The sequence below is a fragment of the Cupressus sempervirens genome, chromosome 7, assembly GCF_028749045.1.
Source record: "Cupressus sempervirens isolate cs-2001-9-10 chromosome 7, ASM2874904v1, whole genome shotgun sequence".
Taxonomy (NCBI): domain Eukaryota; kingdom Viridiplantae; phylum Streptophyta; class Pinopsida; order Cupressales; family Cupressaceae; genus Cupressus; species Cupressus sempervirens.
The window spans coordinates 595,643,265-595,660,660 of record NC_143124.1 but is presented as its reverse complement, the minus strand read 5'-3'; the positions used below and the strand labels follow the sequence as shown (position 1 = coordinate 595,660,660).

Genomic DNA, 17,396 nt, shown 5'->3' with positions numbered 1-17,396 from the left:
ATGCAGAGCATCTGTGTGCACTGCATTGGGCGTTCAAGGGTGCTGCGATAGTAGCAGTATGGTAACATTTTTTTAATTAGACCACCGTAAATGTTTTCTGACTTTTTAATATTATCAGAAGTGCGTTATCCAACAGGACCTTCGTTCTCATCCTATCTCTAACAATCCAATCCTTCCAAGTGGATAAAAGGATCTTAGAGCTAGAAAACCAGCTTCTCGCTAAATTCAAAATTAGAACCTCAAACCATTTCTTGTTTAAGAAGAAAATAGTAATAGGCAACCGTTCTCCAAGTATAGGTTTAAGATGAACTAAATATGATACAAAAGTGATGTTAATTGTATTTGTACAGAGTGGCATATAATGGTATGTCTATTAGCTGTTTGGTAATAGACTACATTGAACTAGTCCTTGGTAGATGAAGAATTTCTGTGTATGAAGATGAAATCCCCGGTATGTGGCCTCACCAGCTGGGTCGGTTGGTCCCCAAATTTACCAATCAAAAAAATAAGCTTTTTATAAAATGAGAGAATAATCATAATTGATCTCTAAAATGGATTCTTGAAAACCCGCATCGGTTGGAATTAAAAACACTACGGTGTGGTATCTTATTACATGATATTATGCTCAACTGTGAAAATCTTAATCTTTAATCTATCTCAATGTTGTGAAACTACTAAGAACCGGAGCTGCTACTCAATTAGCAATATACTAGAGCACAAAACCATAGTTGTCCGTCAAGGAGTGTATAATCAGTTTTGTTTTGGCACACTAACTGCGAAACCGAAAGAAGGATACGATTTCCCTCCCCCACACAAAGAGATACATTGCCAAGAGAAAAGTTGACAGTTGTCAACAACGCAGATTAATAACTCGCAAATAGGTGTTAGATGACATGTCAATTTGAGCACTTTGCTGAGTACAGATTTTCCTATCGTGGACTAAAGTAAGCAATACTTTAAACGAGAATAACGTTTAATTGGTTTACCAGTAGAAGTGCATAATGTAGCAGAAGTTATGACTGCAGTGGCTCTCCTAGGCAGCGCTGCCGAACGTATCGCATTCATGGCTGTATGCCTACACCTTGCCTGCTCTTATTGCTTATCACATTAGTCTGAACCCAACTTGCCCCCCTGTTTCTAACTGTTTTTTCTTATCTGTTCACAACCACACAAGGATTACAAATCAACTCCATCATTTAATACTAAAAATTCAAAATAGCTATATTATAATTCTTTACAAAAATTGAGAGTTGTTTATTTTAGATGTTGATAACAATGGCATTTTAGGGCAGAGCGAGAGTTAACCGTTTTTTAAAATGTGTCTATTGGGTCAATAGTCTTTGAAGAGTTTATCTTATATTTGAATTGTCTTTTAAGATTTTGTTAATTAAAATTTTATTTTAAAATTATCTATAAAGTCAATAGTCTTTTATTTATTTATTTTAAAAAAAAAGTTAGTGATTAAATCAATTGTACACTTTATGTACCACTAACATATAATTATTGAAACATTTGTGCATAAGCTTTAGATCAATTGTAGAAAAAAATTGTTGTCAAAGTAAACAAGTAATGGGTCGATACGAAACATGTTTGGGATGAAATTTTGAAATGACCATTTTTTTCACTCTTATGCAAACAACAAATCCTACAAAATTTGTCTTTACTACCTAGAAGCTAGAGCAATAGATGTAAGTAGTTAAGTCGCATCCAAAGACAACCAAAACAAATATTGGTGTGACTCAATGTATCATTAAAGAGCCTAGGGTATGCAAAGTTAGCTATAACTAGTGTTCTTCTAGCTATAACTAGTGTTCTTCCCCTACCACACTTCAAAATATATGTACTTTGATAACAAAATAAAGTAACTCTTATAGTATTAATCTAGGATCATTAGTTTGATAATAAACAAATATCAGCGCTTAAGATCTAAGTTTATTGATAACATTTATATTGAACTATAAAATATAAAATTGATAAAAAAAAATATACAATATTTTATATACACATATTTTAATCATCATTACTTATTATTATGAATTGTTGTTTTTCCATAGCCTAATTCTAGAGGGGGTAGATGTAGTGCCCACCCATAGTTTGTTTTTCCATTATATTTACCAAACTCTTTTATGCCTATTTCTCGGATGTGTTAGTTTCAAGGATATTATTTCATAACTTGGACTAGAGATATATCAATGATGATTACTTAATTGATTATATTTCATGTGTTGTTTAATGATTATGGTTATTGGTGCATTAATGATGCTTTAATGATTCATAGTTAATAAATGTGATTTCTTTCATAGCAATGTCAGATGATGCTTTAATGATGATTACTTTGTATTCGTAACGATGCATTATTTTATTTGAGTAATTGATGTTCAACTTATAATTATTACAGTACTTACCCCATACTTGCATGTGTATGGTGTGTATCTATTTTACCTCTCTGTTTGTCATGTTTGATGTGGTTAAGGGAGGGAGTCGTAGTCACCTGCTAGTCAAGATCTACATAATGTATCACTCCCTATCATTGTTTGTTTAGTTTAGATATATTTATATACATGTACATGCTCATCTTTTATGCAGAATGTAGGTATCGGGCATCAATTTTTCTGAATTGCCAAGATGAGGGTGCCCTATCACAATAACTCAATGGTAAGAATAGAGAGATGATGTTCAAGTCCAATCCCAGCCATAGCTTAAATACTTGTCTTGCAAAGAGGACTCATAATTGACTTTCCACCCTTTTTAAAACCCATGAGTTTATCTTTATCTATGTTGTTTGATTTTGAGCTTTGGTCTGTTTTGGTAATGTTGATTTTATGTGGATTTCGCTATGTGATTTATTTGGTAAATGATTTAATTATAATATTTTGGTAATCATATAAAATTGAGAATTATTACTTATTATTTGATTAAAAAATATTAAAGTATGAGAATATTTAATTGATTAAAAACTTAATTAAATATGTGCTTTAATTTAGAAGTCTAAATTTAAAAAATTGATTAAAGAGAAATTAGAATATGATGATATTTAATCAATTATTAATTATTAATTAATTAAATAAATATGTACTTCATTTAAAAGATTTAATTTAAAAGTCTAATTTAAGAAGTTGGACAAAAAAAGAATTAAAATATTAAAGATTTAATATTGTTTTATTATAATTATTTATTTAATAATAATTAAATTAGAGTTGCATTTAAATAATGAGATTTGATTATTATTATTATTAATTTAAATAATAAACTATGCTTTAATTAGTGCTTGCACTAATTAATAACACTAATTAATAAATGGAGGAAAATATAATATAAAAGAATGAAATTTAAAGATAAGATTATAGTTCTAATTGTGGCATAGTTATATTTATTTTATTTAATGATAATTATTTAGGAATTTTATTTTAAGAATAAACTCTAAATAATGTTATTAATTAAATTAATAAATATATTATTAAAAACGCTTTGAAAATTAATTTAAAAGAGTGAGTTAATTATTTAAATTAAGATATTTTGTAATTAAATATCTAAAAAAGTTGTGCATGAAAAGGTAAAAGGTAATAAAGTAATAAGCAATAATTGATCAGTGAGTTCCCTCTCGTGATTGCACTATTAGAGCCCCAAATTAGGGTAGAACTCTTTATCAAAGATCTAGAGCTCATTTTGCAATTACACAAGTTTTGGAGAGCAAAATTTCAGAATTGGATCAAAAGAATTGTTGAGAGTTTCGGAGGGTTTGAATTTGCATGCATTCACAGATTGTCTCAAATTTTAGTTGTGGTTTTGATGTTTTGGAGAGCAAAATTCGGAATTGGATCAAAAAAAATTTTGAGAGTTTTGGAGGGTTTGAATTTGCATGCATTCACAGATTGTCAGATTTTAGCTATCATTTTGAGGTTTTAGGGAGAAATTTTTTTAATTGAATCAAAAGAATTGTTGAGAATTCAGAGGGTTTGGATTTGCATGCATTGACAGATTGTCTCAAATTTTAGTTGTGGTTTTGAGGTAGGGTTTGAAAATCTATTGTAGAATTTTATTGAAAGATTTGTATACTTCGTGTCTTCTTGGGTGTTTGCATCTTGCTTATTAATTTACTGTAGTGATTGTTGAAGAAGGAATTATGTTGTAGATTTTGAAAAAGAAAACTTATTAATCAAGAAAACTTGACTAAAGAAAATTATAGAAAAATTGTAGAAAATTATTATGACTGTATTCTTTTAAACCCCTTTTGAATATAGAGAAAAATTTAATTACAGAAAATTGGAAGAAAATAACAAATTGAATAGTTAGGTTTCAACTTTAATTTTGTCATTAGAACTATGTGATTATCATGAATTTTTTAAATATAAATGAATATTCTTCTTACATCTAAAATAATTTAATTGCAATATTTATTTGGAAAGCAAAAGATTAATTGAGAAGAAAGCACGTTGTAACTAAATGTATACATGCATGTGAAAACAAATATACTAAAAATAGAAACTAAGTATAGTATGGTTACATGTATGTGAAAACAAATATGCTAAAAATAGAAAGATAAGTATAGTATGGTTGCATGCATGTTAAAACAAATATGCTAAAAAATAGAAAGTTAAGTATAGTAATGTGAAAGCAAATATGCTAAAAATACAAAAACTAAGTATAGTATGGTTGTATGATTTGAGAGATGAAAGACATGCGAAAATATTAATTTCATGTGTATTTTTATTTTATATAATTTAATTTTTTAGATTTATTTATTTTTAAAAATAATAATAATTTATAAATTTATAAATTTAAATAAATAGTATTCATTTAGCTAAAGTGAATGTTAGTATTAGTATTAGTATTAGTATTAGTGATTATTAGTATTAGTGATTATTTAAGAGCAATTAAACTCTTAGTTGCATATAAATGATTTCATAATTATTAATTCAAGAGGGAAGTTAATAAATAAATATTTATAATTTTATTATATTTTAAGAGAAGTTGTGGTGGAGTTCACTTTGTAATGATTTAATTAATAACTATTTGACTTTATGAGAGAAATTATAAATAATTAAATTTATAATTTATAATTTTATATCTAGTTGCATTTGAATTAAAGAAAAAGTAAATATTAATATTAAACTTAAATAGAAGTCAGATTAATATTTTAGAAATTGAAATTGATATAAATATTTAAATCCATTAATATGCATTTATGTTATTAATTAAATCATTTATGATTTAAGATTATTTAAATTCAAAACATGATAATGTTGCATAATATTTTATATGCACAAGGAGATTTGATATTCAAATACTCATTTATTTAAATAAGTATATTAGCGTAACAATCTATATTAACATGTATATTCTTACTTTATTTCTAAATACATTCTTATGACCCAAACTAAACAAGAGAAATTGGTGGAATTAAGTCATGTGGCTAAAAACTATGCGTTTTCTAATATTCTATTTATAGTCTTGTGATGTTTATTTTTTTCATAATTTTTCTTTGTCAGTTGTTTAGTTGGCCAAGTTAGGATGTGTACTAGATGCGTTATTGAGATTTCTTTTATGACTATTTGACTGGATGTCATGATGAACTTTATGATTTGAATTGAGATTTACATTTTATGAGTTGTATACTATTAAGCATTTATGAGAACTTGGGTTTCGAGAACCAATGTTATTTTTTTGGGTTGCCTCTTAAGGAACCAAATTCTATCAATATTACTCTTATGGTATGGTACACTATTGTGGTTTGTGATTTTTGGAAAGGTAGTCTAGGTGCATGTCTATGGGAGTGGCTTGCAATGGGAGCGGGGACCCAAAGTGGTTGTTAGCATAACTCATTGTAAGTTGTGTAACAAGTGATAACATAGTAATTAAAATATCTTGCCTAGCTCTTTTCCTTGAGATACATTAAAAAGATAAGTTAGATATTTTTCCTCGTCCATGCCTTGAGTGCTTGTATAGACTAAGGATGAGATGGAGATGATATCTTGAGAAGTATGACTAGTTTCCTCATCTTCAAGAGAGTGTATCTTGGTTCCGCATAGAGTCACTAGGGGGTTGGAGTCTTGAGAGACTGCTAGGGTAACCTTAGAGTTGGCTCATGTGATGACACTCCATAGTATGTAGCCTAAGTCTCCTTCATGATTTTTTTATATATTTGTCTCTAGTGGTGTACTTGTTGTATATTAGTTTTAATGGTGTACTTGTTGGATGTCATTTATTGTTCACAATTGACCTTTATTAATGAATGATTAGTTATTCATCAATAGTGTTTTTATTATTGGAGTTAGTAATTGATAGTTTACTTTTATTGATGACAGTTGTTATCTATTGGTCATTGTGCTTGTGACACTTGACATTAATTTCGAGGTGGTTGTATAATTTTGGTCTTGGTATTTGTATGTTGACTTGGTATGAGATGTTAGTATTGGATGAGTGTCCCTTCGATTTTGATTATCTCTTCTTCTTGAGTAGTTTGTGTTACCCTTGATGTAGTTTGGGCTATCAGATTCCTTGCCTAGGATTATTTTATGATTTGATTACTTGTGTGTAGATCGTACATTATCTCTCCTACACAATGAGAGTGAGAGCCTGATTAGGTGACCATGTGGAACTGGGAGGTAGTATATTCTTACCATTTGGGTTCCCTCTCAGATTGATAGATGTTGGATGCTCCTTGATACAGTGGTACCATTATCATTCTTCCTCTTATCTTGAAGACTTCTATTCATTTGATATATCTATGTATCATGTGTTTTGAGATCCTATAGGATATTGTATAGTATATTGATGTACTTGTATCTATTTTTACATACCCTGTGGCATGTGTAGTGGATGCTATTCATTAGATGTGCTTTCATATTATTAGTTGTACTTATGCATTTGCTTATATGACTATGTACGTGTTTATTCATTTTATGATTATGGACATTGTAATTGCAAGTTAAACTTATTAATAAAACTTTCTTAAATATGACTCAACATGAAGGAACCCTTGAGGAATTGAAATTGTATTTGTAATTGCTTATGTGTGTTTGGTGTGTATGAATATATTGCTTCTACATTATTGTTGTTTTGATGTTGTTTAAATTTCAAAAAAAAAAGTTCAGTAAACTTTGTAACATATTACATTTATTTCTTTTGGGTTCTCGAGTGAGGCGTTACAGTGTTTGTATTTGATAATGAATATTGATTTTATATTTGTAATTAATGATATCAATTGGAATAATTCTCTAAATCATGACCACAAAAACAATGAAATGAGATTTCAAGCTCAAAGGAAACTTTAGTCCAACCTTCAAAAATGATAGGTCGAGTAAGGGTGATTATCTAGATCAACATCATAATTATAGCCTTAATTTATCTGCATGCAACATTCATACAACTAAATGGCCCTAGTTGTTGTTTGTGTAACTCTCAAAAATATATTCACCTTCTTCTACTTATGTTTTATGAAAAACTTGGTACTACAAACAACATTAGCACTTGTAATTAATTAAGAGAGTCAACATCTTGTCTTGATTACAAATAAAGCTTGATATGTCTATTCAATGGTATTTGAATAAGATTAAAGCTATGTCAAACTATTATGCACTTATGCTTGATTTTTGTCTCAAGAGCTCTTTGTTATTGATTATTTAATGACTTGATTTTTTTTTCCTTTCATATATGTCCCTCTAAGATGAACTAAAAACCTCCTTTATATACAAAACCCTATATATTCAAAGGGAATGTAAATGGGTTTCACTATACACAATTGGTTGGTACAAATAACTCAATGCACACTCCTCAAAAGGCAACTAATCCTCCATTGAATAATATTTTTCTTCTAGAAAGGATCATTTACTTATCAACTAATATGTGTAATTTGGATGATATTGGCACTATATGCGTAGTGGAGGGTTCCTGGTCTTATATAAATTCATGAAAATAATTAAATCTAAAAGAATAATAAAAGAAAATAGAAGTGATGCTAACATGGGTATACTCTACATAATAATGGTTACAAGTAATAGGCATAATGAGCATAACAGAGGTTGTGGGAAAACTGCCTAAATGATTAACAACAAAATTAATTGATTACATATTAACTAAAGAAACTAGTACTTAACATTGATAATGTAACTACTATTCTAGTAAATGAACTAAAGCTAATCATTAACTAACAAGAGAGTTATCTTACCTCAAGCATCGTGCAAGAGCACCTAACCAAAGAAGGCACAAAGAAAACCATGGAGGAGCCCTTAGGTTGAATTATGATGTTTTAATGCCTATAATGGTCATTGATTGTAATCAATTGGATGTAATGGCAAAATGTCTTAGGGGTTATGATAAGGACCCTAGGACCAAAATAGTGAATCATGGAAAAATGATGCCAAGATAGCTCAACTAGGAGAGTAAGGAGTTCAATGATGTAATAAGGTCACAAGATGACTATTTCCAAAGTTATAGGTCTCTAGGAGTTTGTTTAAATGGAATTTAAGATTCAAAATTTTAAATCCCAATAGCTAGTGTCATTTAGGAGGGAAACCTTGTTCAAGGGGATAAATGCATTTGTAATCATTTGAAACCATTAGAATCAATTGGAATAGTTGAGTGACACCTTATATAGCCTAGTCAAGGCATGAGGAGATGAAATGGTATGGTAGAGAAGATTGGAATGTATAGACTGTGATATTGGAAAGTAATAAAAGTTTACATTTCTTGCAAGGTTGGAATGTTCTTTTATCCTTTTTTTATTCTAAAGTGTGATGATCTGAATTTTCTCTAATTGGATTTATTCTCACAAAGAATTATATTTAAATAGTGTGCTCATTTAATTGTTTTCCTTTCATTCTTGGTGGTCTGTTGTCCCAAAAAGTGACTTTTCCTTAGTTATTTTGAAGGATTCAATAATATCTTGAGCCATTCTATGAATGTAGGCTCTGATACTTATGGAATGGCTCAATGTAATGTATAATAGGTGTTACTAACCTTACCAATGTGTAGTGCCTACCCCTAGTTCACATTTTGTTTTAATTGCCAAACTCTTTTAAGCCAGTTTTATACTTGATGTTTAGTAGCATTACTTTTAGATTATCAGATGTTGTTTTACACTCAATTTATTATATGATGAGATGACTTGGTACTCTATATTTCATGCATGTATGATGATTATTCAATGTTTTCAATTATTGATGATGATTAGTTAGATGGTTTATTATCACATGTTCTTTCTTATGGATACTTACCCCATACTGCATGTGTATGGTGTGTGTGTTTGTTTTCTTTATGTATGGTGTTTCTGATGTGGTTAAGGAAGGGAGTCGTAGTCACCTGCTAGTCGGGATCTACACGATGCACCACTTCCTGCCATTGTCTGTTTAGCTTAGAATATTGTGTCTGTACATGCGTGGATTTTATGCAGGATGCAGGTACCGGGTATCGACTTCTCTGAATTGCCAAGATGAGAGTACCCTATCGCATTATCTCAATGGTAAGAGAGGGGAGATAAAATCTTAAGTCCAATTCCTAAACCCTTTTAGCCAATTGTCCTAATTGATAATTAGGGCAAGTATCTGAGTTAAGTACCCTCTGAATGCATCAAATGATATTATTTCGTGATTATAACCCTTTTTGTTTGATTTAGTATGTATTTTTCTCTGATGGGTTTTCGTATGTTGCTTTATGAGTCCTTCATGTATTTTCTATTAATTAAGTTTAATTAAAAGGATTAATTAATGATTTAATTTAATAGAAAATTATTATGATATTTTAATATTTAATTATATTTAATTAATTGAGAAATTAATTAAATAAAAAGAATTAAATTTGGAAATTAAAATTTTAAGAATAATTTTAGAATGTGATAATATTTATTTAATTTAATAATAATATATATTTAGAGTTCATTTTTAAATAAATGCTAAATATTATTATTAATTGAATTAATAAATATTTTATCAATTAAAGTTTCTTAAATAAATTAAAAGTGGAAAAGATATTAAATTATTAAAGGTTTCTAGATCGCATGATCTAAGCATGAGTTTAAATATAAAAGAAATTAATTAAAACGATTAATTAATGATTTAATTTAATAGAAGATTATTATGATATTCTAATATTTGATTATATTTAATTAATTGAGAAATTAATTAAATAAAAAGAATTAAATTTGGAGATAAAAGTTTAAGGATAATTTAGAACATTATAATATTTATTTAATTTAATAATAATATATTTAGAGTTCATTTTTAAATAAATGCTAAATATTATTGTTATTTAAGTTAATTAAATATTTTATCAATTAACTTTCTAAAATAAATTAAAAAGTGAAAATATATTAATTATTAAAAGTTGTAAGATTGCATGATGCGAGCATGTGTTGAAAATAAAGAAATTAATTAAAAAGATAAAATAAGAGGAAATTATAATGTTATTTTAATTTCATAAAGTGCGCATGGGATTAAAAGTAATAAAGATTAAAAATAGAAGTCAAGTGGAAAAATTAAATAAAGTTATTTAATGATTCATTTAATATGCATTAAAAAGATAAAGCAAAGATAATAAAAGTTAATTTTGGAGTTAACTCAGTTGAGCAAAGAGTCTTCTCGGGTGAACGCACAATTAGTGCCCCGATTTGAGGAGAAGACTCCTTATCACAACTTTGGGGGTTCATTTTTGGGGACACGAATTTGGACAAGGAATTTGGGGGAGACAGAAATTTTGGGAGACACTTTTGGAAGCAAATTTCAGAAGGTGAATTCAAAAGAAGATTTTCAGAAGAAGGTTATTGAAGAGGAGCGAATTCTCTTACAGTTTTTGGAGATTGCATAATAGCATCAGGTTGAGGTAGGTTCTTGTATTTGATCACGGGTTGAATTATGCAATTTGATAATCCTGTCTTCTTCGTGCTTGTGGATTTTAAATCCGAATTATCTGGATTTCACTGTTTGATCCTTTCGCTCTCTTGTTATGAACCTTATGATACTATATTGTATTTCATCTTTATAACAGAATTGGAAGAATAAATCAATTTGAAACCCTCGTTCTAGATGATAGAATTTTACAATTTAAACTAGGGAGAGCTTTTGAAAGAAAAGAAAAGAAAATCTTGATTGGAAATTCGGGTTATATTTATAAAAGTTTATAAAATAAAATAAAATTAGAATTTAAAAAAATAAAATAAAATGTTTAATTATACATGTTTAGTGATTAGATTGTTTATGTATTAAACAAAGATCCTTTTTAAAAATAGTATATATAATACTTGGAGGAAACGTATTTAAAAGTTTTTAATTGAAAAGAAAAATATATATATTTAAGAAATTATTTTAATATATTTATAAATTTATATATATCTTTAAATTAATTGGTTTATTAATAAAAATTTATTATAAACAAATTGTATTTAAAAAATAAAAATAAAAAATAAAAAAATTTATAAAATAATTTTTTATACATTATAGTGGGGGGGAGGGAATTACCCCGTACCCACCCCCACTGTCGGCAGAGCCGACAGTACCTGCGTCGCAGGTACTGTGACGACAGGTACAGGGTACCTGCCACCACAGGCCCTGCGGCCACAGGACTGCGGCAGACCGCAGGCGGTCTTAAAGCCAACGGGCTTAAAACATATGAATATAATATGTTATGTTTTAATTTCATTTTTTCATAATTTATTTATTATTATTTAAAATTTTAATTAATAAATATTTTAATATATATATTTTAATTAATAATATTTTAATCTATATTAATATTTAATAATTAAATATTAATGTATCTAACATAGTTTTTTTTGTAATATTAATTTATTAATAATTTTGGTTAAATATTAATAAATTAACAATTAGTGAATGGATTAAAATAAGTAATTAGAATAGTAATTATTGATTAATTTAATTAAAATTAGTTTATTTAAAGTTAATTAATAATGAATATTATTTGATTTAATTGTAGATTTGGATTGTTGATTTAAATGGAAGTTATTATAGAAATGGGTTAATCGTAAGGGGTAGTTGTGAAAACTTAGTTACTTGAAATAGACGTTAAACTGGAACATAAACCTTACCTTAACTCAATAATATACTTTCAAATCCAATCTGTGAGACTTTGATGTTTTCTATGTGTTCTCTGTGTTTTGGGGTTGTTCTAGTATTGACCAGTTTAGGTTGTTACCAGAGGCCTGGGTTTGTGAATGTGAGGTTATGATGATTTGTTCTCGATCTTTTCAAACCAACCAAGGTAAGGTGATAGTATGCTCTATGATGGATGTATTTACTGTTTGTTTTTGCTTTCTAGTTTCCTGGTATGAAGTTGAAGTGTATGTATATAAGATACCTGACTTAACCATTTTTGAGTCTCGATCAGTTATATTTGATAACCATTTTTGAGTCTCAGTCAGTTATACTTGGATTGCTTTTCGGTCGCTTGAGAGGACTGAAGTGTTTGTTATGTTCTTGATGATGTCATGTGTTGACTTGACCATTTTGGAGTCTTTGATCAGTATTGTGATTTATCATTGATGCCTTCAGTTGCTGATAGAGAACTATTGTGATCATATGATTATTATTTGATGCTTACCTGTTGCTCATGAGGAACTGATGTAATTTTTGTGGCTTATCTTTTATGATTTTTTTTAGTTGCTTGTATAGGACTGAGGTGATTTTATTATGATTCTTTGATTTGTGATTTCATGAGCCTAGGGTAGGTTATCTATGTGTAGTGTCGAGAAGTGGCTTGCAATGGGGATCGGGGCCCTAAGAGGCTGCCTGGAGTAACCCATTGTAAGTTGTTTTAACAAGTGAAAACATCTCACCTAAATACTGACTTAAATGAACCTAATAAGATAATTTTATGTTCTCTCCGATGCCTTGAGTGCTAGTACAGGCTAGGATGGGGTAGAGAGAACGCTTGGTTACGACCTTGCATTTCGCAATATGCCTCGTCAGTACGAGAGGATACTAGTGGCCGCAGGAATCACTAGGGACCCGAGATTCCTAAGAGATTGCTCGGGTAACTTCTACGTGACTTTTGTGATGACACTTTCCCGCTTGCATAGAAGGTTTCCTACGTGTCTTTGTGGTGCCTCTGGGTCTAGATGTCTTTCGATGTTGGAACCTTTGAGTTAGTATACTTTTAGGATTTCCCAGACTTAGAGAGTACTTGTGTTTTGTGTTTGATACCTTGTTTGGGACTTGAGACTATCTCCTCAGCGCGGTGGGAGTGGACCATTTAGGTTCCAAGTGGTCGGGTGGTAGTGCTTTTTACTTTTACCATTGAGATCCATCCATGGTCACCGTGGCTGGAGCTTTCTTGGTTGGCATTTACCTTCACTATGTTCTTGGATTATTATGATGGATGGTTAGATTTTATGATAGATGTTTTATCATTATGGATGTATGGATGTATCAGGTATGTTATTAGTTCCATTTATTTTACTGTACTTTGTATCATGGATTTGAGGATGATGTATCTTTATCTTTACATATGTATATTCTTTTAAGCCTTTCATACCCTGTGACATGTACAGGGGATGATTGAGCATTCCGAATTAATTTGCCAAGAGGCATTCGGAGCAAATGTATATTATGGACATTGGACTTTCTGATTATTCTTTCATATGTATGTGGTAGTTGTTAGACTTAGAATTAATTAAATTTAAATGTGACTCAACGTCTTGGGATCCTTAAGGAATGTAACTTGTGATGTATGTTTGTTGTTGATTACGTGTAAGTGCTTCCGCTACTATAGGTTTGAGGTGTATGTTATACATTCTTACTTTAAAAAAAAAAAATGTTTAGCAAACTTAGTGAAACTTTAGGTTAATTCTTTTGGATCCCTTGGCGGGGCGTTACACAATGTAGGAGAGTTAACCATATTGGGTGTACACCAGTGGAAAGCATTGGTTAAAGGCACAAAATTGGTGCTCAAGTATTGCAGTGGGAGATCTACCCAAAGGAGGCTATTGTATTATGATTGAAATAGTCATTTTATATCATTCTAATGGTGAATAAACTTTTTGGTTAAAAATGAGTTTAAAAGGTTGGCATTGATCAAGACTTAGTTTTTTAGGGTTTTTAGAGAGCAATTTGGGGCTTTTATACTTGGAGGGTACATAGGACCAAATTGATTACATTTTTCTTCAATTGGAGTCATATTATAACTCTTTTGAAAGAACCATGGTTAGGAGTCAAGTATTTGATATGGTTGCTTTGTAAAAGTGAGGTAATGTAGGCCTCAAAATAGTCATAGTTGGTCAAACTGATGAATTGGTCCAAAAAAACTCATGTTGATTTTTCAAGATATTATATTTTTTCCAATGGGTATCAGGTTCCATTATTTTTTTAAGTTCATTTGGAATGTTTTGACCGAAGGACCAAAAACTGTCTATGGAGACCTAATAGAGAATTAGGCCCGATAGGACAACATTTTGAGTTTGATTATAAGATGAGAACTTGAATCGTTGAGAGTTGATTATTTTGGCTGAATTGGACTGGTAGAGGTCATTAGAACCTTTTTTGGGGTCATTGGAAAGGTTGGGTCCACACTCTGGGTCATTTGAGTCATTTGGTGCATTAAGAAACATTGTGGAACAACACAACATTATGAACAATTGAATAGTTTTGGCTTAAAAGCCACAAAGACCCAATTTCTCTTGATCATAGTGGTATTAGAGTGAGTAAAATCCTTTGGGAGAAGGGTAGGTATATATTTCTGAAGAGGAGTTGAGACTTTTGGGGAAGAGGCTCAAGGAAAGCATCCAAGAATGATCAATTTTGAACTCACCAAGCTTGTGGCAAAACAAGTAGAGAAGAATAGGAAGATGAAAGAAGAGTTGAAAAGGATAAAGAGAATGGTGGATAAAAGGAAAGGATCTAGTGAACAAGAAGATAATGAAGAAGAAGAGGAAGAATAAGGAGAGAAAGCACCATGGGAAGAGTTAGATCCTAAGGATGCAAGGATGGTCAAGTTTGTCATGATCATTAAAGCAAGTGATTCTAGAGGTAAGTTTGATATTCCAATGTATGATGGTAGAATGATGATGAATAACTAATTGACTAGTTTATTTCTATTGAAAACTACTTTGATTGTGAAGATGTAGAAGATGATCAAAAAGTAAAATTTGCTAAGTCAAGATTAAAAGGGCATGCATTGTTATGGTGGGATTGTCTATAAGTAGATAGGTGGAAGAATAAGCTACCTAGGACTACTTCATGACCAAGGATAATGAAAAAAATGATGGAGAAGTTCTTTCATAAAGATTACAATGTACAATTATATAAAAAATTGCAAAGTTTGAGTCAAAAGGACATAGATGCCCAAAGGTACACTAAAGAGTGTCATAAACTTGATGTTAGGGTTACCCATGACCAAGACATGGAAGAGAAAGTAGCAAGATACCTAGGTGGGCTAAGGTTCAATATACAAGATTAGATTAGCCTTATTGCACCTAGTATTGTGGAAGAGTTCTATAAGTTAGTCATCAGGGTTGAGGACAAGATGAGGAGAAGGCAAGAGAGGCAAGAAAGTGGAAGACTCTAGAAAAATAAGGGTAGAGGTAAAAATAATAATAAAATCTAGGGAAAGAGAAACAATGTCAAGGGAAAGGAGCCTATGTATGATCAGAGAAGTGGACAAAGAGGTGGTGGAATATTTGGTGCAGGTAGAGGAACAATTACCTTCTCAAGGAAGTGTTACTACTATGGTAAATAAGGTCATCCTTTCTATAAGTGCCTTAAAAAGGATACTAGGAAGTCTGACAAAAGAGTGACTTTGACATAATGGGTAGAAGAGGAAAACAAAAGAAAAGGGTAAATATGTTGAATTAGATCCACATACTGAAGGTGAATTTCTCATAGTGAAGAAGGGATTAGTTATGCAAAAACCAAGAACACCAGAGGTGTCTATCTTTAGAACTCACTATTTCAGTCAAGGCAAGATATGTAAAATAATAATAGATTTAGTTTCTTTTGATAATTTGGTTTTCTATGAAATGGCTAACAAATTGCATTTGAAGAAGTTTACACATTATAGACCCTATGGATCCTCTTGGGTTAGTGATGAACACAACCTTGTGATTATGGAGCAAGTTTATGTGGATTTTTCCATTGGAGTATAAAGAGTGAGTATTGCGTGACATAATTCCAATGAAATGTTATCATATCCTCTTCGGAAGACTTTAGCAATCCATGAGAAGGAAAGGAATGATGGGTACAAGAATACCTATCTTGTTAATAAATATGGTAAAAAGGTTCATCCTTAAGCCCTTGGAAAGTAGTTCCTCATATGAGTCAAGGGTTATCCATTTTCGAAAGAAGGAATATGTCAATTTATAGGGTCACACCATGAACAAGTTTGTAAAAGAGGATTAAGAGATTAGAGCATCACTATTAGTATTAAAAATGGGTGGTCATGATAGTGAATACAAGATGGCAAAAATGAAGAATAGTATGGTGGAGAGATGAGCAGTTCCAAGCATGCATTTGTGTCCTATCATTGCACAAGTGTAAGATAGTGAGGTTCTATTAATGGAGGGTAGGGAAAAGGGTCATGTGGATCTTAGAATGTAGAAAGAAGAGCAGTTCAAACAATTTTGATGATAATTGTCCCAAACCACAACCAAATGATGGCATTGATGGCAAGTTTTCTTTTCATGTTTCTAAAATTTTTGTTGTAGGTTCAAGAAAGTTGGAAAAGGTTTTTTATTGCAATAGATTCCTAAGAGAGGAAAAAGTTACGATTTTCCTTCTAGAATACTTGGAGGTGTGAAGACAAGACCCCAAGTATTTCTTGGGGCAAGAGCTCTTTTGTTAGTGGGAGTGTGGTGTGGGGGCACCTTACCAAGGAACCAAGACTAGAGTGGATTCAAGGAACAAAGAAGACCATGGAGAATCCCTTAGGTTATATATTGATGTTTTAAAACCTATAACCATCCTTTTATTTTGATCAATTGGATGTAATGTCAAAATGTCCTAGGGATCATGATAAGGACCCTATGAGTATCAAACTAGTGAATCATGGTAAAATGATGCCAAGATAGGTCATAGGAGGGTAAGGAGTTCAATTTTGTAATAAGGTCACAATATGATCATTTCCAATGTTATAGGTTTCTAGGAGTTTGTTTACATAGAGTTGAAAATTTAAATTTTGACTCCAAACAACTAGTGTCATTTAGGACACAAACCTTGTTTAAGGGGTTAAATGCATTTGTAATCATTTGAAACTTATTAGAATCATTTGAAATAGTTGGTTGACACCTTATATATCTTGGTCAAGGCATGAGGGGATAAAATGGTATGGCCTAGAATCCTAGGATTTATAGACTCTAACATTGGAAAGCAATAAGAGTTTTCATTTCTTGTGAATTTGGAATTATTTTTTTTATCTTTGTTTCATTCTAAAGTGTGACAGTTTGAGCTTTCTCTAAC

At 30.5% G+C, this 17,396-nt stretch overlaps 1 protein-coding gene across 4 annotated transcripts in view; it reads right to left on the bottom strand.

Annotated features, from left to right (window-relative positions):
• Window positions 1-1,171, bottom strand: part of LOC149548148 (protein IN CHLOROPLAST ATPASE BIOGENESIS, chloroplastic-like) — a 134,848-nt gene extending 133,677 nt beyond the window's left edge. For all 4 annotated transcript variants that reach the window (XM_089792171.1, XM_089792175.1, XM_089792172.1 and 1 more), the window contains exon 1: window positions 987-1,171. In XM_089792171.1, coding sequence (XP_089648297.1) covers window positions 987-1,065 — 79 coding nt within the window. In that variant the 5' untranslated portion in view covers window positions 1,066-1,171. The remainder of the gene's footprint in view (window positions 1-986) is intronic.
• Window positions 1,172-17,396: the final 16,225 nt, after the last annotated feature.